At 43.7% G+C, this 19,308-nt stretch overlaps 1 protein-coding gene and 1 long non-coding RNA gene across 2 annotated transcripts; both read right to left on the minus strand.

The window, feature by feature from the left end:
- Nucleotides 1-1,261: 1,261 nt before the first annotated feature.
- On the minus strand, nt 1,262-5,424 carry LOC120662207 (cyclic dof factor 2-like). Its single transcript, XM_039941336.1, has 2 exons — nt 5,264-5,424; nt 1,262-3,009 (listed from the first exon to the last, which is right to left on the minus strand). Exons 1-2 carry the CDS (start codon nt 5,345-5,347, stop codon nt 1,648-1,650), a joined length of 1,446 nt encoding a protein of 481 aa, XP_039797270.1. The 5' UTR covers nt 5,348-5,424; the 3' UTR covers nt 1,262-1,647.
- A 1,580-nt stretch (nt 5,425-7,004) lies between these two features.
- Nucleotides 7,005-12,317, minus strand: LOC120662208. The gene is made up of 2 exons (XR_005670206.1): nt 11,616-12,317; nt 7,005-7,468 (listed from the first exon to the last, which is right to left on the minus strand). It is a non-coding gene; the product is annotated as an uncharacterized LOC120662208 (long non-coding RNA).
- Nucleotides 12,318-19,308: the final 6,991 nt, after the last annotated feature.

Here is a 19,308-nt window from a genome sequence, read left to right on the forward strand (position 1 = left end):
TATGGTACTACTATACTTGGCTTGCTTCTGCTTCTTCCTTGTCAACATGAACGAATGTATCGGCCGGGTAGCTAGCTAAGCAACACGCATCGGCCTCGGCCCGGCGGTCGGCGCCACCGGCCGGATCGGACGTGTCGAGCGCACTCGGCCGCAAGTGGCGAGCTCACCGCCGCCGCCCACCAAAAGGAGCGCACCGCGTGTCCTGCATTTTTTTTTTTGCCGCTTGCCCTGCCTTACCGACCCCGGCCGCTACCTTCACCAATCAGCTGCCCCTGCCCCTGCTGCCCCCGTCGTAGGCCGCCGTAGCACTCCTCGTCAGTTCCCGGCTGGGAATGGGATTAGATTAGCACATGTGATGGAATGATTTAATTTGGTTTCTTTTCTGCCGTTACAAGAACGTAAAGGCACGCCCTGCCTCTCTGCAATCTCTGCATCCTCTCCCCTGGTTAATATAATCCTGCACCTTTCTGCCTAACAGTTGAGGACCACAGCAAATAAAACTAACTGCTGATCCAGTGAGTGATCCCTGCCTAAACTGTACTTGCGAATTTAAAAACCGTGCGCTGACGATGCGACGCTCTATCTGGTGCCAAACAAGTACTAACTTCTTCAGAGAGATCGACTTCTTTAGGGAACATCCACAACCAGCCTTTTTGGTTAAAGGCAGGCAAACACCGTCTTTGCCGGAGAGTTCAGTATCTGCAACTGCATTGCATTGCAGAAGAAGCAAGCAAGCATTTTTAATTTCTACGAGCCGAGGTGCTCTAATGAGCTCAAAGCCAGACGATCCATTTTGGGTGGTCATCAGTGGCAGAGCAGCAGCTCATGTAATGTAAACCCTAGCCTAGCACAAAAGATGGTGGAGCGTGACGGAGCACGCATACAAGGGGCACGGCATTCGCTGCACCCAGTCACTTTGTCACGTCTGCAAAGACGACGGTACTGAATCACAAAGGTAGCTTTACGACTTGAGACTTCAGAGTCACAGATGTTGATATAAAGGCGCCGGAAATAGCATAATGGAGCAAAGGCAGGGGCATGGCATCCCAACTGGCAACTAATCCCCACACAAGTCTCAAAAAGGCAACGGAAGCCTTAGTAGTTCTAGACGACCTGGGCTGGGCAGGGCAGGGCAGCATCTTTTCTGATGGTTATTCAGTGCTCATCACAGCCTTCTAGGCACAAGCCCAAATATAAGAAGAAGAAGAAATGGAGGAAACAACAATACACAATTACACATCAAAGTACAGTCTAAAGCACGGAACGGCTAACCATATTTCTTCAGAGTTAAATCTCGTGTCAGGGAGAGCGTTCTTCTCAATACTGCTCCTAAACAGGAAATATACCATGGCCATATACTGCACTGCTGCAGGATCAGCAGTAACATAATGATTCTGGGGAAGCTATTAACAATTATTCTCGTACAACCAAACACATGCTGGAAACCTTACCATGACCCCCCCAATATGTTGGCGCATTCTCTACGAGCAAATCACGGAAAATGCGGCAACACATACTCTTCCAACAGTACAGGTGTGTGCTGCCTTGGACATTAGCAGCACCTACGTTGCCAATCATTGTACACAGAATATAGACTTTTTTCCTTAATATAGCATCTTTCAATAATATCACACAGGTTTAATAATATCATGTTGTCTCCTGAAAAGATTGTGAGCGTGATAGAGCCGCTGGATTTGCTTGCATGACTTTAGCGGTGCTGGATATCTGCTCCCGGTTCTCAGGTTTGGACCTGAATGGTCTGAACATGCCTCTCTCACCGGGTTCAATCCCAAGGGTGGTCCAGATTGAACTCTTTGCAGCTTCATCGGGGTCGTCGATCCGCAGCGTCTTCGGAATCCACAGGCATCTTTCTGCCTTCTCATCACCTTGAGGTCTGGAGTCCCTTGAGTGTTTCCCCAGGACAGGTGACCCGCTATCTGAACATGTGCTGCTGCTTGTGGGAGATGATGCTGACACGCCAGGTCCGAGCCACGGCGTGCTCCATGCTCCATTAGGCCAAGGCGTAATGAATGGCCAAACTGAAGATGGCATTACCGGAACTGGAATAGGTGTACCGCAGAATCCTGGTGGCAGTACCGGCAACATTGGCGGAACATTCCATTGAACATTACTACTACTGTTGCCATTTTCTGAAGAATTCGCTGCTTCTGCTGGGGCTGGGCATACAGGTGCTGCAACGGCAGGAATACCATTCCATGCTGGACTCCATGGGTACACAAAAGGAGGGCCAGGAAAGAATGGTATAGGATGCATGGAAGTGACCCCGTTGCCATGCCCAACAACTCCATTTTGATGTGCACTCACTGTTACTTTATGCGAGTCACTCCGAGGACCGTCTAATGTTGTCGTAGAAGGTGGGCAGGTCTGGGTTTCTCCATTTCTTGGCTGTGCTGTTGAGGCAGGGCTGGCATTCTTATTCTGCTCCCCTCCAATCTTCAGCACCGAGGCCATGGAGTTGCAGAGAGGGGAATCAGGCTCGAAGTTAACTGCTGCTTGATTTCCATTGATAGGCAATGGAAAGAGGGTAGACTCTCCCACAGGAGTAGCTACACTACTGCCTGGAATCAATATGCTGCGGCAATTCGCACTAGAGCTCTTGCTCTTGCGCCTACCAGCACCGACAGGAATATTTCTCATGCTCCCACCTGCAGTCCAGTACCTCTGACAACTCTTGCAAAAATGCCTTGGTTGCTTAATGTTGTAGTTGTTGTAATAACAGAACTTTGTATCCATGCTGTTGCAACGAGGACATGGCAGGATCTTGTCTGGTTTCTTCAGGACCTTCTCTCCTCTCGGTACATCACCCTCAGTCTTGGCTGTCTCTAAATTGGACTCTGATCCAGTCATTTCGTCATTGCTGGGTGCCTGATTCTCACACTCACTGGAACTGTTAAGGCTAGAACTATTTGTCTGACCAAGGTCTAACTCCTGATGTGTGCATGGCTTTTCCCCAGTGATAATCGTGTCCCCTGTACCTTCACATGCATCCTGTCAAATACATGAAGACTAAGTAAAATAAATTGTACAGGAATAGCAGCAAATGTGTTTTATAAGATGCCGTAAGTAATGTATTGTAAGGGAAAAAAAATCAATAACTAGACTCGAATCCAAGGATTAGAACCAAGTCTGCAGTGCTCGTATTGTTATATCTGAGCCATTTAATCCATGTTTTCCTAGAAAGCACATGATTATGATACCTTCTTTGCAAAATTTAGCTATTATCTTATATTTGATGCCTTCTTTGCACATGCAAGTACTTATAAGCTAAGCAAGACTTAACATCTTATTTTGTAAAAGAGGAACAGGTAAATAGGCTAAAGATCAAATGTTCTCATAGAGCAGATTAGTTTGCTTATCTTATTTTGTAATAAAAAGAGGAAGAGCTACAGCTTAATAGGCTAAAGTTCAAATGTTCCCAGAGAGCAAATTAGTTTGCTTTGGAGCTGAAAGCAGATATACTTCAGTGGTGTATCATATTCCATCAAGATCTGGGGGATGAAGATAGTACTCTACTCTTGTTGCGGTTAACTAATCTCTATGGTACAGTACCATTGACATAACTTTCGCTTGGATACAGTTTAGTGGAAAGCGGGAATATTTGGTATAATCTTATGGTGGTTATAACTCAGGTACAGCTTGCCATCGCTAACTCTAGTAACCGAAATTTGGGTGGAAGTTTTAGAGCCATTCTGTTTCAGTATTTTGGAGAATTTGAGCTAAGTTAGCAGTTAGCACTCTGGGACAACTACATCCAGTGCCCCCTAAATGATTGTGGATCTAAACCAAGATTTAACAGCAGCTTTGGCTCTATGGAATCAAAATTTCTGACTCGGAGGAGCAGATGCATCAAGGTTAAAAACTTCATATCCAAAAGACCAAGACTGGTTACCAACAACAAAAGCAAGAAACTGCAAAATACAAACTGACATCAGAAGAGCAGTTTTGCATCACAAGAGTACTCTCGATGTGGGATTTCCACAACAACAACAACAACAACAACAACAAAGCCTTTTGTCCCAAGCGAGTTGGGGTAGGCTAGAGATGAAACCCAAAAGACACAAAGGTCATGGTTCAGGCACGTTGATAGCTAGTCTCCAAGCGCTCATATCCAAAGCTAGCTCCTCAGAGATATCCCAATCTTTAAGGTCTCTCTTAACCGACTCGTCCCAAGTCAGCTTAGGTCTACCTCTACCCCTCTTTACCTTATCAACACGCTTTAGCACCCCACTACACACCGGCGTCTCCGGAGGCCTCCGTTAGACATGTCCAAACCATCTCAACCGATGTTGAATAAGTTTCTCCTCAATTGGTGCCATCCCTACCCTTTCCCGAATAGTTTCGTTCCGGACTCTATCCCTACTTGTGTGCCCGCAAAACCACCGTAACATCCGCATCTCTGCTACACTCAGTTGCTGGACATGTCGCCTTTTTGTAGGTTAACATTCAGCACCGTATAACATCGCCGGACGAATCGCTGTCCTATAGAACTTACCTTTTAGCTTTTGTGGCACCCTCCTGTCACAGAGGAGACCAGAAGCTTGACGCCATTTCAACCAACCGGTTGAGATTCTATGCCTAACATCTAGATAAAATTAAGTCCTGCCTAATCCGAGCTGTTTAGAATTACTCTCGCTCTACAGAACCGGATGGGTAGCCACATCAAGAAATCACTTAATGAGTACGTGAGAGGGAAAAAAAAAGGTTCGCTCATTGCAGAAATCACTTAGGTGATCTCCCGTCTGCATATTCTAACCCAAAACTGAAGCATCCATTGTTCAGAGACAAAATTGAAGCATCATACAGCTATTCGTTGCCGCAAAACACAACCCCGAAAATCAGCCTTTTGCAATTCCATCAGCCATGTTAATCCAAAAGTAGTTTGCCATGATGCCTAGCTAGCCTAACCTGATCTCCATAGAATCAGCAACAAGAGTAGGCAGCGAGAGGAACAATCCGACCATGTCTTGCAGTACTAGTAGGACTATTGGTAAACTTTCTGACAAGAAAAGGAGCAGCAGCACAGACGCGCGATTCCTAACAACTCCTCCAATTGCAGCAGTTGCAAGTATTGGAGAAGAAAACTTTGCAAACATGCTTGGAATATAAAGACGGTGACTTTTTTTTCCTCGAATCAAATCGTCGAAAGGAACGGTACAGAAGACGATGAACTGAAAGGGGAAACAGAGTAGGTTTTGACGAGAAATCCGGAGATATGGGTGCGAACGCGCGCGAGCTGGCTCACCTTCTCCGGCGGCTGCGGAGGCGGGCGGGGCGTCGCCACGTGGGATTCCGGCGACCGAGGGGACGCGGCTCCGGCGAGCTCCATACCATATGGGCAAGATCCGACAAGTGGAGTTGGCGACGCCAGAAAGGGTAAAAAGATTTGCCCAATTTGTGTCACGCGTTCGTGCAGCAACGTCCTGTACAATCCCTAGAATTGCACAGTGGTCCTGTTTCCTAACGGGCCGGATCCGATGATGTTATTGTTCGTTTTTTATTAATATTTTTTCTGAAAATAAGATGCTATCTCTTCTCTTTGGGAACAGTATATGGATCTAAAGATACTGAAATGGTTTATTTGGTACACGCTATTCATTTCCTCTTTTTTTGTCATTTAATTAACATCGGCTATTTTATGCTGGGATCGTGTATTCTAAACCTAATATTGTTGAACCATCTTCACTAGATATTCTACATACTTAATTTAGTAGTAAAATAGACATTATTTTCTTTGTCGAAATTTCATGGTACACTTAGACTTATTCTTTCAACTCTAAATTTGGGAGCTAGGTGTAGACCCAAAGTTTGTGATAAGATGAATTGATTGCCATGTCTAGATTTTAGTGTGGTGCAATGCTATAATTGCACCACCGTCAATTTACAGGGCAACCACGGTAGCACATGGTGTGGAGCAAGCTTGAGGAAAATGAGATGAGAAAAGGTACAACTGTGGATGAAGTTATGGAATACTAATAGCCAAGGGGTGGTTTTATCAAAGAGGAGCCGGTGGTTTACTTTTACCGGCAAGGCCGGTTCCGGGCGACCGGCTCGGCCGGTCGGGTCCTAGTCAGCGCGCGTAGAGCAATCCCTGGCCACGAGTTCACCCAGCGCGGGGCCCGCGCGCGCCAAATCACCCGGTGGTTCTGCGGGCGGTCTACGAGCGCCGGGTGCACGTACCAGATGCTCCGCGGCCGGCGAAATTTCCACGTCCGCTAAAGCCGTTGCTTCGCGCGTCCATGTCAGGTGGGTCCGAATCTTTTCTGGCCCACATGTCTGTGAGTTCTGCGCCTGGCGGGGTTGACAGGTTTGGTTTGGGCAAGAAAAGTAATGGAGGCGAGCTTTCCGCTTTTATTTTAGTTATGGGCCAGCAGCCACTCTTTGCCCTCATGCTCCTTTCCTATCCCTCTTTGGAATTTATTTCTCCCATCATCTTTCCAGTAGCACTGGTTATGTGATATACAAATCTTACCTACTAAGGGTATGTTTAGTTGGTGAAAAAATTTGGATTTTGGTACTATAGCACATTTCGTTGTTACTTGATAAATAATGTTTAATTATGGATTAATTAGGCTTAAAAGATTCAGCTCGTGCTAATCAGTTAGATTGTGTAATTAGTTATTTTTTTCAACTGCATTTAATGTTCCATACATGTGTCCGAAGATTCGATGTGATTGGTACTGTGTAAATTTTTTTGAGAACTAAACAGGGCCTAAGAAACAATGGGAAAAAAAGAAACCTTAAGGTTAGATTTGCTCACCATGTTAGATTGTTTTTCTTTCTTTCCTTTATCTTAAAGCTCGATCTAGTTAGTATTCGACATTATGCATAGCCACGCTTGCTCCATGCAAAATCACTTCAGAACTTTTTGCCACAATTCATTGCATGTGCCTACACATGATATCTATCCACACGTCCACCCTGGCAACCCTTGCAGCCACACAATAAAGATCTTTCGCTGTGCTACCATTTGTTCGGCTTGGGCGTTACAATATACTATTAAGATCATATATACAATTTCCACCTTGCAACTTGCAGGTGTACTCATCACATACTCACATGGACCATGGTTACGTTCAGTGGTCCATCTTTACACTTTTGCGAGCAAAATAAATAAATAAAGATAACGCCATTTACATTTTTTTGCGAAGAGGATGCACTTATATATTAAAAGGATCATTACACCCAACTTTTGCAGAAAGGACCCCGAGGAATAAGAAAATTATAACCAAGTCCCTACTGCTACTGTAGATCTTCCACCTCCGACCCGGCCATCGATCCCCATCTGTTCGCCAAACCGTGCACACAAGCTGCAATCCTCCACCATCAATCCCCCGAAACGAAGGTGCAAACAATGAAAAGCTGTAGCACATCCTCCGTAACCGCCCATTAGCTGTCGAGCCTTTCGAGACGGTCTTGCCACGCGCCTTCTCTTGCCCACCGGTCTGTCCTGACAAACACCAAAAACAACAATTCATCATTCAAATAAGCATCACACTAGCACAAATCCACTTAGATAATTTAAAAAAGGTTCAAAACACAGAGTAGCACTCATTACAATCCTCAAGTCCACAAATGAAATTAAGGTACGAATTATTACAGTTTTAGAGTACAGAAATGCAGACCAGTCCCCCAGACCGATCAGACCAGTCTGGCTAAGACAGACACACTCTGAACTGAGTTTTTCTTCTACTCTTCTCCTTTTCTCCCTTGTCAAGCTAAATCTTTAAACCATGTTCCTGTCCCCCTTTGTCATCTATCACCATAAAGCCTTGGGAGAAGTAGTTTGGCACCAATTACCGTCCATTACCCCCATTTCCAGTGGCATCTGAGGGAGTCCGATCAGTCCAATCATGTAAACCTATCCAAATGTTTGAGGTCAGATAAGCATTTGCAGGAAGAGTTGTGGCCTCAAATGAAGTGGTAGTAATGTCCAGCGAAGGATTTAGAGAAGAGGTTGCAATGCTTGACATACCATGATGAATACCAAAAATGGAAGCAGCTGTGGATTGAGCAAAGATCTCCGCTGCCGAGGGACGAGAAGCTTCTGAGTGTGTACCATGCAGAGGTTCCATTGTGGATGTCCCTGGAGCTCCAAGAGTGCCAAACCCATAATTTGGAGGAGGAGGAAATGGGGCTGATCCTGAGGGTCCTGCTGCTCCATAAAATGTGTATGGACCAAAAACGCCTTCTCCAGGTGCAGGAGTAGAGGATGTGGCACCAACATCTGGATAAAATTTGTGTCCATACTGCTCAAAATATCAAGCATCCATATATCCATGCACTCTTGCTTCTACTAAGGGAATCTCAACCTCATGAGGTGAAGGAGAGATGGGTGGGCGAGGTGGTTGGAGATTCATTGCATAGTGCATTAACTTTACCGAATCTCTCTCTTTCTTGCCAGCCCTTCACTGCCTCTGCTGCTCAACCTCAATATCTCTCTGGCTTTTGCACATTCCCACAAACAGATTAATCAACTTCTTGATAGGAGAAGATGAGCTGCGCCTGTGACTGTGTTGTTCAGGCCTAGATCGGTCAGACCGGTCTCGGTGATCGGTCAGACCGATCCCCCCTTGAGCAGCACCATGCTGTTGAGTGTGCTGCTGACCTTCTCACTCTTCCTCAATCTCATGTTCTTCTTGTTCTGGGGCTTCTGGAGATGGCATTCTGGGATTCTTGCTCACTGGGGGCCTCAATGGTTTGTGTTTCACATCATTTGGGAATCTAGTTCATGTCACCTTCTTGATCATATACATGATATAGGCGCTGTAGCTGCAGATCTTCTGAGGATTTTCAGATAGGTTCTTGATCTCTTGCCAAATAAAATCACCCACCCTGAACTGTGGTGCCCCTGGCCTCATAGCTGCATCAAGTTCCTCTGAAAAAGTGTCACATCAGAGGTGTTGCTGTCGCTAGGTGTCAAAGTCTTTCTAAACAATATGTTCAACATGGCATAGTAAGTGTAAAGACTGAACACCTTGCCCCAACTGCCTCTCATGTTCCTAGGATACATGAAATGCATCTCTTTTGTTTCTAGGACACCCACATCATGAAGCTTGGGAAGTTCTGCATCTGCATTCCCAAGACGAGAGAGATCAATAAACTCTGGAAAGGTGATCTGTTGCTTCTCTTCCTCTGTCATTCAGAACATAGCTCTCTCACCATCATGGTGTCCAAAGAAGACCATAGCATAGAACTGAGCAATAATCTCTTTGTTCCAGCTGTGCTTGAAACCCATGAGTACCTTGATCCTTTTGTTCGCACACTCGGCCATCACCTCATTGAATATGACATTGTTCGTCCTGGCCATATATTCCCAATCCACATATTGTGCCTCATGAGTAATTTTGGACTTCTTCAGAATGACTGTGGTATAGAAGTCCTGCTGAAAAGAGCTCCAAAACCTAGGATCTCTGGCGCTCCTAGCCTCTGCATATGGATTCTCACTCCTCAGCCTTTTGACTGTCTCAGTCATGCCATCCCCAAAATAGTTTGTCGGTGCACGACCAAAGGGATATCTTGGCTTAGTGATAACGGGTGCATCACCACCAGCATCATCAACATCTTCACTCTCTTCCCCCTCATCATCATCACCCTCTTCACTGTTGTCCTGCTGTACTGGGCCTTTTCCTGACCTGTGCTCCACCCGATAGGTCTCATCTTCAACTTCATCATCACTAGAAGAGCTCCCATTACTTTCCTCACGAAAGTCACATGCTGCTGGCCTTTTCCTTGACCTCAATTCCCTGCCACTGACTACATTTAGATGGCTTGAGCCACCCTCATCTGCATCAGCCATGTGAACATCCGATGAATCATGTCGATGCTTGCTTCTTTTCTCGTGGTGGCCAGACATTATGCTCCTTATCCTGGGTCCAAAAAGATATGCAACAGATGTATAGGGATACAGGAAAATATTGGGTTTGGTTAAGGATTGATAGGAACAACACATGAAGCAATTGGGTCTGTTCTGGGTAGACCGGTCTGAGGACCGGTCAGACCGGTCGCCTCCAGAACAGAGCCAATGGCTCCATGTACCAATCTGAGCAGCTATATGATGACAAGATGATTATATGTGTGTACAAACGATTCTAGGATAAGTTATGTCAATTATTTTGCACAAATCCATGATTTAGGAATCCACTGGGTAGACCGGTCAGACCGTTCTTGCCAGTCCAACCCTAGATCGTGGGATTAGCCAAAATAACCAACAAAAGTGTTTGATCTCCTAGAGATAGGTTCTATAGGGTTACAGAAGATGTTCTACCAAGGGAAATTTGAATCTATGGCGTAGAAAAGTAGATCGGGGTAAAACAAGCCTTAGAGTACCTTTAGAGCACAATTTTGAAGGAGAAGACGAAAGACCGGTATGGGAATACGGTCAGGCCGGTGATGAGATCTAAATCCCATAAAGGGATCTCCTTTTCCTTGGTTGAATCTTGAAATCGCCAATGGGGGCGCCTTGTGTGCGAGTGGGAGAGAGGAGAACGAAGGGGTGTCGGTGGAGAGGTGAATGAGATAAGATTTTTTCTGTGTGACCCGTGAAGGGGTAAAAAGAGTAACTGCCAGGCATGACCGGTCAGACCGGTCGAACCCTGGCAGCTGAAAAAAGTTATCCAACAAGTGTTTCTCTTAGAAGAATTGATGAGGAACTTTGAACATTGAATATTGATAGATATAGGCCATTATTCCAAGGTTCCAAGAATTTTCTTGATACTTCCAAGAGAGTAGAAAAAGAATAGATTTGGATTTTATGGACTTGAGTTAATTTCACCACTTGTGACTAGTCAACAATCGATCAAAGAAAACTATAGTCACAAATGGCTCAATTGGGTCACAAAGACCAAGAAACAAATTCTATCATATACACTCACACTTCTTATCATGCTAGTGGAATTTTGAAGAACAACTATCCTATGTCACTCGAGACATGAAAATGCACACACTAGCAAGATAAAGTGGCCTAGATGCACAAAGATAAAAACTTGAGTTTATAGAACATACCTTTGCCATTTAGATAAACATTGTGCAATATTTATCATTAGTTCCAATTTCCTTTTCTCTCAATAGATTTTACAATTATTGCATCAAGAAAGTAGATAGGGTTAATTGCACATGCTTCTAGTTTCACTTTAGTGATCCTTTAAGTGTGGAAGGGGTTTGGATCAATAAAGATGAAATCTCACAATATAGGCTAAATTCATCAACTCTTAGTGCATATGTAAAGATATGTGGTAGACACGTCCCTATGCACTAACTTGGTCACAAAAGTCCAACTCAAGGAATTTAAACTATATTATGGAGAGTAGCTATGCAAGAGTTAGCAACAAACCAAATAACAAATATAGGAATGTTACTACTTTTCATTTCGAGCAAAAGATAGCATACTCCTTTTTGAGAGTTTTCTATTTCTCTTTTACGAGACTACAAGTTCACTAGAAGAAAGTGTTAGTCCCAGGAGTGACACAAATTTGAGAATGAGCCCCCCCCTTAATCAGTGCCTAAGATTTTGCATATCTTAGCTAGGACTCATTTACAAATTTAGTCAAAACACATAAATAATTTACAAGTATTGAAATTGTGCTTGCAATACTTACTGTCACTTTTATGTACCCAAACTTGTGCCTTAAGTGAGAGAGTTCTTCAAATAATAATCCACAGCATCATTTCTCACTTCAGAATGCTCAGGTAAACTGCTCTGGGCCAGACCGGTCTGTCCAGAGACGGTTTCCCGAGAGCCCTCGGTCGGAAGTAACACGAAACTTCCGATGTTTATCGGAAGTTCCGACACCATGTCGGAAATTCCGACAAAAATAATCCTGATTCCCGAGAACCCTTGATCGGAGGAGAGATGAAACTTCCAGTGATGTTCGGAAGTTCCAACCGTTTGTAGGAAGTTCCGACTAGTACAAATATCATCTCCAATCAAACATTGCTTCAGAAGTTTTGCCTTGTTGAAAACAAATGATGATTTCTTTGTTTTTCTGCATTTCATCGTAAGATAAATTCTCTACTAGAGAGACGTTAAAAGCATCATATGGCACAAAGTAATGGATAGCTAGGGATTGAAACAAAGTTACTTTCAAGTGTTTTACAACTACAAGAATTGTGACACACTTTTGTTCACAAAGAACTGAAAGTAACAAGGATGAGACAGTTTACTCTTATTAATGAGATGCCATTGAAGTGGATGTTTCTCCAATGTTGATTTGCATTTGGTTGCATCTTGAGATATAATATTTCTTCCTGCAAACCAAGTCTCCAATGTATCTCCATGGTCCTACAAGCTCAGTAAGTACCTTTTTTATCCAAACCTTGTTGGGTCCATACAAGTTAGACACAAGATGCTTAGGAACCCAAATGACTCTTATGCTAGTTTGAGGAAAGTTAATCACTCTAATAGCACAAGTACCAGCTTTGTCTTTCCTAAGCTTAGTAAAATCATAATGAACAAGGTTTGAGTTGGATGATTTACCTTTGGGACAATCCTTACCCAAGTGTCCCTTTTCTCTACATGTGTAGCAAGTGTGATGTTTGGCTTTGCTTGACTCAGAATTATCCTTGATATTCTGCACTTGCTTTATTTTGGACTTCACCAGTGAGTTAGAATCTTGATTGCGCTTGTAGGAGTGAGGCTGGGCACTCTGGGCACCAACAGGTCTGACCGGTTAGGTCAGATCCCACCTCATTCTGCTGAATGGGGCATGCTGCAATAAGATGTCCTTTTTCCTTGCATCTGAAGCATACCCTTGTTCTTGCATGATACTTTTCTTTTCTTGAAAGTTTGATCTTGTTCTTGGAGTTCATGGAACAAGTGGAGTGTTCCATGTTGGACTTTTGACTTTGAACAAGATTGCTTCTTTTAGCTTGACCTTGTTGTGGAGCAAAAGGAGTGACATTTGAACCCTTCTCAAGCTTCTTCACCATGTAATCACGGTTATCTTGAGAAGGTTGCACTTGCGCCTTGCTCTTCAACTTGGTTGGCTTTGATTTTTGCTTTTTGATCTCTTTCTCGGAATTATCACCTTTTTGATTAGTGAGGTCTTAACAAGTATCTGTAGCAACATGCTCAACACAAGAGGTTATTGTTTGGGAGCAATAAGATTTATCACAAGATAATGAATATTGAACTTGTGAGCATGTGCATGTGTGTGTGGGAGGTTGATAGTATGTTACCGATGTCATTACAACCTCATGAGCAACTTGTAGTGACACATGTGAATCCACAAGTATCTCATAGGACTTTTCAAGTTCCAAATGAGTTTCTTGTAGAGCCACATGCTCACTAGTGAGCTTTTCGACTTGAGCTTTGAGCATTTGGTTTTCATTCTCCAATGATGCTACACAAGCAATTGAGTTAGTAGCATTAGCATAATCATTGAATAGCTCATTATACCTTTAGATCAAGAAAGCTTGCTCTAGTTTGATCTTTTCAAGGTCTAGAGTTAGAGCCTTGATTGCTTCAACTTTTTGATCTTCATCTTCCTTGATCATTTTCTTGCTTTTGGTCATCAAGCATTTGTGATCAACTTCACTTGAAGATGTTGATCTAGATGAAGGTTGCGCTTGTCTTGATCGCCTTTGAGAGCACTTCTTGATCTGTCTGCGCTTGTCCCTGGTCAGACCGGTCACAAGGACCAGTCTGACCGGTTCCACCTGGGAACCTGCAGACTCAGTTGATTTTACTCCTTGATCTTCGGGAGAAGTCATAAGAGGATGAATGCATTTTTCTAAAGTAGAGCATTCCTCTAGTGACTTCTCTTCTTCTTCTTGATCCTCATCATTACTATCTCTTCGCATATAGCTTCAAGAAACTTCCAAAGACGATGAGCATCAACACGTGTCTCTTGTAGCTTATCCTCTTTGTGTATAAGATCTGAAAGTTCTTTATCCATATTCTCAAACAAGAGGTTAGTGACACAAATATTGCGAAACCAACATTCTTTTTCCTCATTTGACAATTTTGATAAATTGTCAAAGTCCTTGGAAAGAATACTTGTTTTCACAACCTGTTCATAAGAAGAACCCAAGGTCCTTAAAGCATTAAAAACATGAGCTGACCAAGAATAGTAGTTTGAGCCATCGCATTGGAGTGGCTCAAAGGATACCTCACAAAGGGTCGACATCGTGATACTCTAAGCGGTGAAGCTTCAATCCGGAGATCGAAACTCTGATACCAATTGAAAGGATCTTTTGATGTCGCCTAGAGTGGGGTGAATAGGTGTTCTAAAATTTCTGCAAATTTCAGCACTTAAAATAGAAGTTAGTACACAGACGGTTCAGACTGGTCAGGCAGACCGGTCAGACCGGTCTAAGACAAAGCCGCTGATGAAAACATGTAACTGGTCAAACCGGTTAGTGTGACCAGTCAGACCGGTCCTGTGCAGAACCTACACAAAGTCAGAGTATCTCCCCTCTTTGGCTCTAGCACAAATGTAACTTGGTGTAGTGTCTCTACAGGTGATATCAAATATATTTCAAATCTCTGCACACACAGAAACAACACAACCAAGTAGATCGAAGCGGAAGCACAAAGTAGTAGCTAGAGAAATGAGTAAAGATGCAAACCACAAGGAGACACAAGAATTTATTTCCCGAAGTTCAGATTCATCAAAGTGAATCCTACGTCTCCGTTGAGGAACTCGTTGGGCTTGAGTCTCTTGCAACTCGATCCCTTGACTTATCGCTGCTCACCACACCGTTGGGAGCTAGCCGGCGACGCCTAGCCGTCTAGGAGGCTCACCTCCAAGAGTAACAAATACAAATTTGAATCTTTAACGGAATCAAGAGTGCTCAAGCTATGGTTGCTCTCAGCTGCTCGAAATGCAGCTCTCACAATGGTCACTTTGCTCACACACACTCAATCTCTCAACCCAATCCAAGGATATGCAATCTAGTTAGCACAACTCACAAAGAGTGTTGTGGAGAGCTAGCTGGTCAAAAAAATGCCTCAAGAAACTCAAAAATATGCAGGGAACCAGCGGCCCCCGCAAGAGAGGGCCAAGGGGTATAAATGTCCACAAGTCAAAAACTAGTCGTTGAGATTGTCAGACTAGACCGGTCAAACCGGTCTGGCTAAAACTAGCCGTTACTCCCCTTGACCGGTCCCCCAGACCGGTCAGGGCCAGAGAACCCCAAACCCCTGTTTATAAGACCATACTTGATCCATCAAGTCAAGACTTGATCATTCAAGTATTTCTAAGTTAGTTCTCAGATATTTTCTTTCAGGATCCTCACTTGGGTGACCTATGAGCAATTTTGACCGAGTCAAATAATCAATGTTGCATCCCTCTTGATAGTACAGTATACCTATACTCAAGATTAAATATGAAACACAATTCAACCACTTGAGCCTTGAATCACTTCAGTCTTGCCATACTTTGACTTGTCAACTTGGGATTTCAACATTGCATTCTCTTATCGTGAACAAATCCATATTTGAGCTAGTGACTTAGGAATTCCAACTCTTAGGAAAATATGTCCATGAATCCAAGTCACTTCATAATATACTTGATGCATTGCATTGCTTCTCTCAACACAGCTTAGGTATGATACTTCAAAAATCCCATAGATACTAGCAACTTCACCCTAGCAATTCGCACCCGGTAAGCCGTCGCTTCACCAAAGCTTGCTTAGTCCCTCGTACCAGTCATCTCGGTTGGCTTCTTCATCACTTACCCTTGCCACATTAAGTTAAGTTTTGCACAACAACAATGAATTCCACTTGAACTTTCTATTTGATTGCTTGAGCTTGACCTCATATATAATACTCCATATCTCAAGTTTCCTCCAAACATCAATGACTTGAATAAGAAATAATCTCATACATATGTCCTGCTTTGCAATCATTCTTTTAATCAAACACCTTTTAATATATGCCAAGCCATATATAGAAACCACTTGATATTATTTCCTGAACACTTATTTTTTGTTTCTCTTCACAACATGCTTGACTTTCAACAATATTTGCCTTTTGTTTGATTCTATATCACATGAGCTAATGACAATAATTGATTTGCAAATAAATCCCTGCTCATCACAACTTCAATAATATCATTAGTCCTTTAATCATGTTGTCAATCAACTCACCAAAACCCATTAAGGCCTAGATGCACTTACAGTATATATAGTCCATTTGCCGCAAATGATGTGAATGATTTGCCCTTTATACACCAGGGAAGACATACTATTGTGTGCAACGATAACCTTATTCTGATATATACATGTAGCAAGTAAGTATATATGCTTCACTTACACGAAAGAGCTGAAGTCGTCTTTGGTCATCATGCTTACCATTAAAAGATCTCAAAGTTAGATATATACCATCGTGATCCTAATGTCATTGACTCATGTGAGCCTCACATGTCAGTGAGATAACAATGATATATATATCTAACTTTGGGATTTTTTAATGGTACAGATCCAATTTTTCCTTGTGTTAAATCTGTATAACTTGTTATGGAGTGTCTGTCAGAGAAAAACATGCCCAGAATGACAGAAAAGAGTCAGAAAGAGACTAGCGGATGCAATATAGGGGTGGTTTGGTTCCAGGGACTTTTTTTAAGTCCCTGGAACTTTTTAGTATTTAGAAGTATTAAATAAATGTTAATTATAAAACTAACTGCAGAACCCTGGGGCTAAACTGCGAGACGAATCTAATGAGGTATATTAAGCTACGAGTAGCGGAAGGTTACTGCAGCATCACTGTAGCAAATTATGAATTAATTAGGCTCATTAGATTCGTCTCGCGAATTAGCACTCAGCTGTCAAAAAACATTTATAAACAGATTTTATTTAATACTATAAAATAGTAAGATTCTGTTTATAAATTCAAAAAGAATCTTACTATTTTATAGTATTAAATAAAATCTGTTTATAAATGTTTTTTGATAGCTGAGTGCTAATTCGCGAGACGAATCTAATGAGCCTAATTAATTCATAATTTGCTACAGTGATGCTACAGTAACCTTCCGCTACTCGTAGCTTAATATACCTCATTAGATTCGTCTCGCAGTTTAGCCCCAGGGTTCTGCAGTTAGTTTTATAATTAACATTTATTTAATACTTCTAAATACTAAAAAGTTCCAGGGACTTAAAAAAAAATCCCTGGAACCAAACAGGGCTATAGCCATGCACAAATCAATCAGTTCTAGTACAGAGAAAAATGAAAAGGGTTGCTGTTGAATATCATGCTTCAAACTCAAGTTTGTGCCAAACATTTGATTCATGCTAACTACCTCATATATATTTTATTGTACAGAGTAGTTATCAGTGAAAGAAGCAATGCCCGAAAATGAAAAAAAAGGGAGAAAGAGACCAGTGGAGAGAAGATGGCCATGGAGAAAACAACACAATTCCACCACAAACAACAAGAAACATGCATGCAGGCAACAGTGTCAGCGCTGGATATTTTTATCTGGCCGAGGACGAGGCCACTCCAAAAGAAACTGCCAAAAACGCACCCTATTTTATCAATAATAAAATGGTTTTTCCTCTTGGGGAATAGCGTACTGACTGATGAACCAACAGCCAGGCAAGGCTGCAGCATGGATTTGGAAAAATGCAAGTTGCAGTGAGAGAGAATAATTTATATTCGTGTGCCTCCGCTCTGCGCTTGTCCGTTGCTGAAAAGATCTACACCATTCCAAAGAGAGCAAAAAAGAGTGGCAACATACAGTGTACTTTCTATCTCTGTTTCCATGCTTGCAAAGTGGCCATCATTCATGCGGACATATTTCTTGGAATTTGTCCTGGATGAAATAAACTTAGATTTGAGTGAAGCCAAAATGAGTAATCCATCTGAATAGAGGCTTGACAGATTGACGCAGGTGCCCGAGCAGTCTGGCTGCTATGGCAACAGGTCGGGTTTGGTTCGGGTGGAGTGTCCGGGCACCCAAAACCGAAACCGATCTTAAAACCCGAACCCGTCCCGAACTTCTATTCGGGTGAAAATTCATCCCTAAAATCAAAACCCGCGGATACCTGAAACCCAACGGATCAGTGGCGGAGCCTCGTTGAGGCCATACGGGCTCCGCCCCCCTATATGCAAAATTTGCATTAGTTAAACAATGATTTTAACACTGTTCACTACTGTAGCAGGTTAAGTAACAAAGGGTGGCCCCTCATTCTTTGATCATGCTCCGCCACTGCAACGGATAATCCGAAACCCAGATAATCCAACAAGCGCACAGTACAACGCGATCTCGAGCACCACGTTGCCACCGTCCGCGGCGGTGGCGCCGTAGATCCCCACGTCCAGATCTGCAGCGGCGGGGCCCGCGCCGGCGGGGCCCGCGCCGGCACAGGATGCTAGCGCGTCGTCGAGGACGGCGAGCTTCCCTTGGCTCCAGGGGCGGAGACAAGGGGGGCGGGCAGGGGCCGGCCCCCCCTAATGATCCCGTAGCAACATTATAGCACCATTATCAAAAATGGAATTTATCCCAGCGGCAGCCTGCGGCAAGACTGTTGGCCCCCCAATCACTGCTTGGCCCCCTAATGATCAAATCCTGGTTCCGCCCCTGCTCCCGGGATTCTCTTGCCATGCCATTGCCATGTGATGCTCCTCCCTCCCCTGCATATTATTAGCACCAGCAGCAAGGAATTAAGACCACCACCACCCGCAGCAGCATGCCAGATGCAGCTCGCCACCGCTTCTTGCCCTGCTTGACCAATCAAAGAAGAGACTAGCTAGGATGGGGCCGGGGTGGCTGAGGGAGCAAGAAGCGCCGCCCGCATGCGTACAGGGCAGACCTGGGGAGCGACCTGCGGGCTGCGGCGCGGATGGGTTGGGAAGGGTGGGGTAGGTGAGGATATCCGCAGTAGGGGCTACTGTTCTCTTCTCAAGTCTGAACAAGGTGCTACTGTTCAGTGTTCACTACTCCACCTCTTGGGGGCTCAAAAGGGACTCTTACACAATCATGTGGCGCTGCAAGAAGTCATGTGGTCGTTCGCCCTGTATGCTAGACTAATCTGAAGTTTCAAATGCCGTATGGGAAGACAGTTCAGCTTCAGTCTGAACTCTGAACAGAGGGAGTGTTCATCGTCAACTGAATATAGAGGACGGCGTATCCTCCTGCAAGGCGCTGCGTCGCGGCGCATCCTTCAATTCGTAGGATGGTTGCAGGTGCTGTCCACCGCGTGTTGATCCGATATAACAGTATAATAATAAGCCTTATAAAATGCCAAGGTTTACCACATTACCTGAAGTCGGTTAAGAACTGCATGATTCATACTCACCATCAGGCAAGTGAGAACAGATAAAACTGAAGAAAAATATGTGGCCAGTGTGAC

Source organism: Panicum virgatum, chromosome 2N (genome assembly GCF_016808335.1).
Source record: "Panicum virgatum strain AP13 chromosome 2N, P.virgatum_v5, whole genome shotgun sequence".
Classification (NCBI taxonomy): domain Eukaryota; kingdom Viridiplantae; phylum Streptophyta; class Magnoliopsida; order Poales; family Poaceae; genus Panicum; species Panicum virgatum.

Excerpts from the sequence above, each read along its gene's own strand:
- LOC120662207 (XM_039941336.1), bottom strand. The coding sequence starts at position 5,347 with ATGGAGCTCGCCGGAGCCGCGTCCCCTCGGTCGCCGGAATCCCACGTG. Across the intron at positions 3,010-5,263 it reads CTCCGCAGCCGCCGGAGAAG|GATGCATGTGAAGGTACAGG; the intron begins GTGAGCCAGCTC and ends TGTATTTGACAG.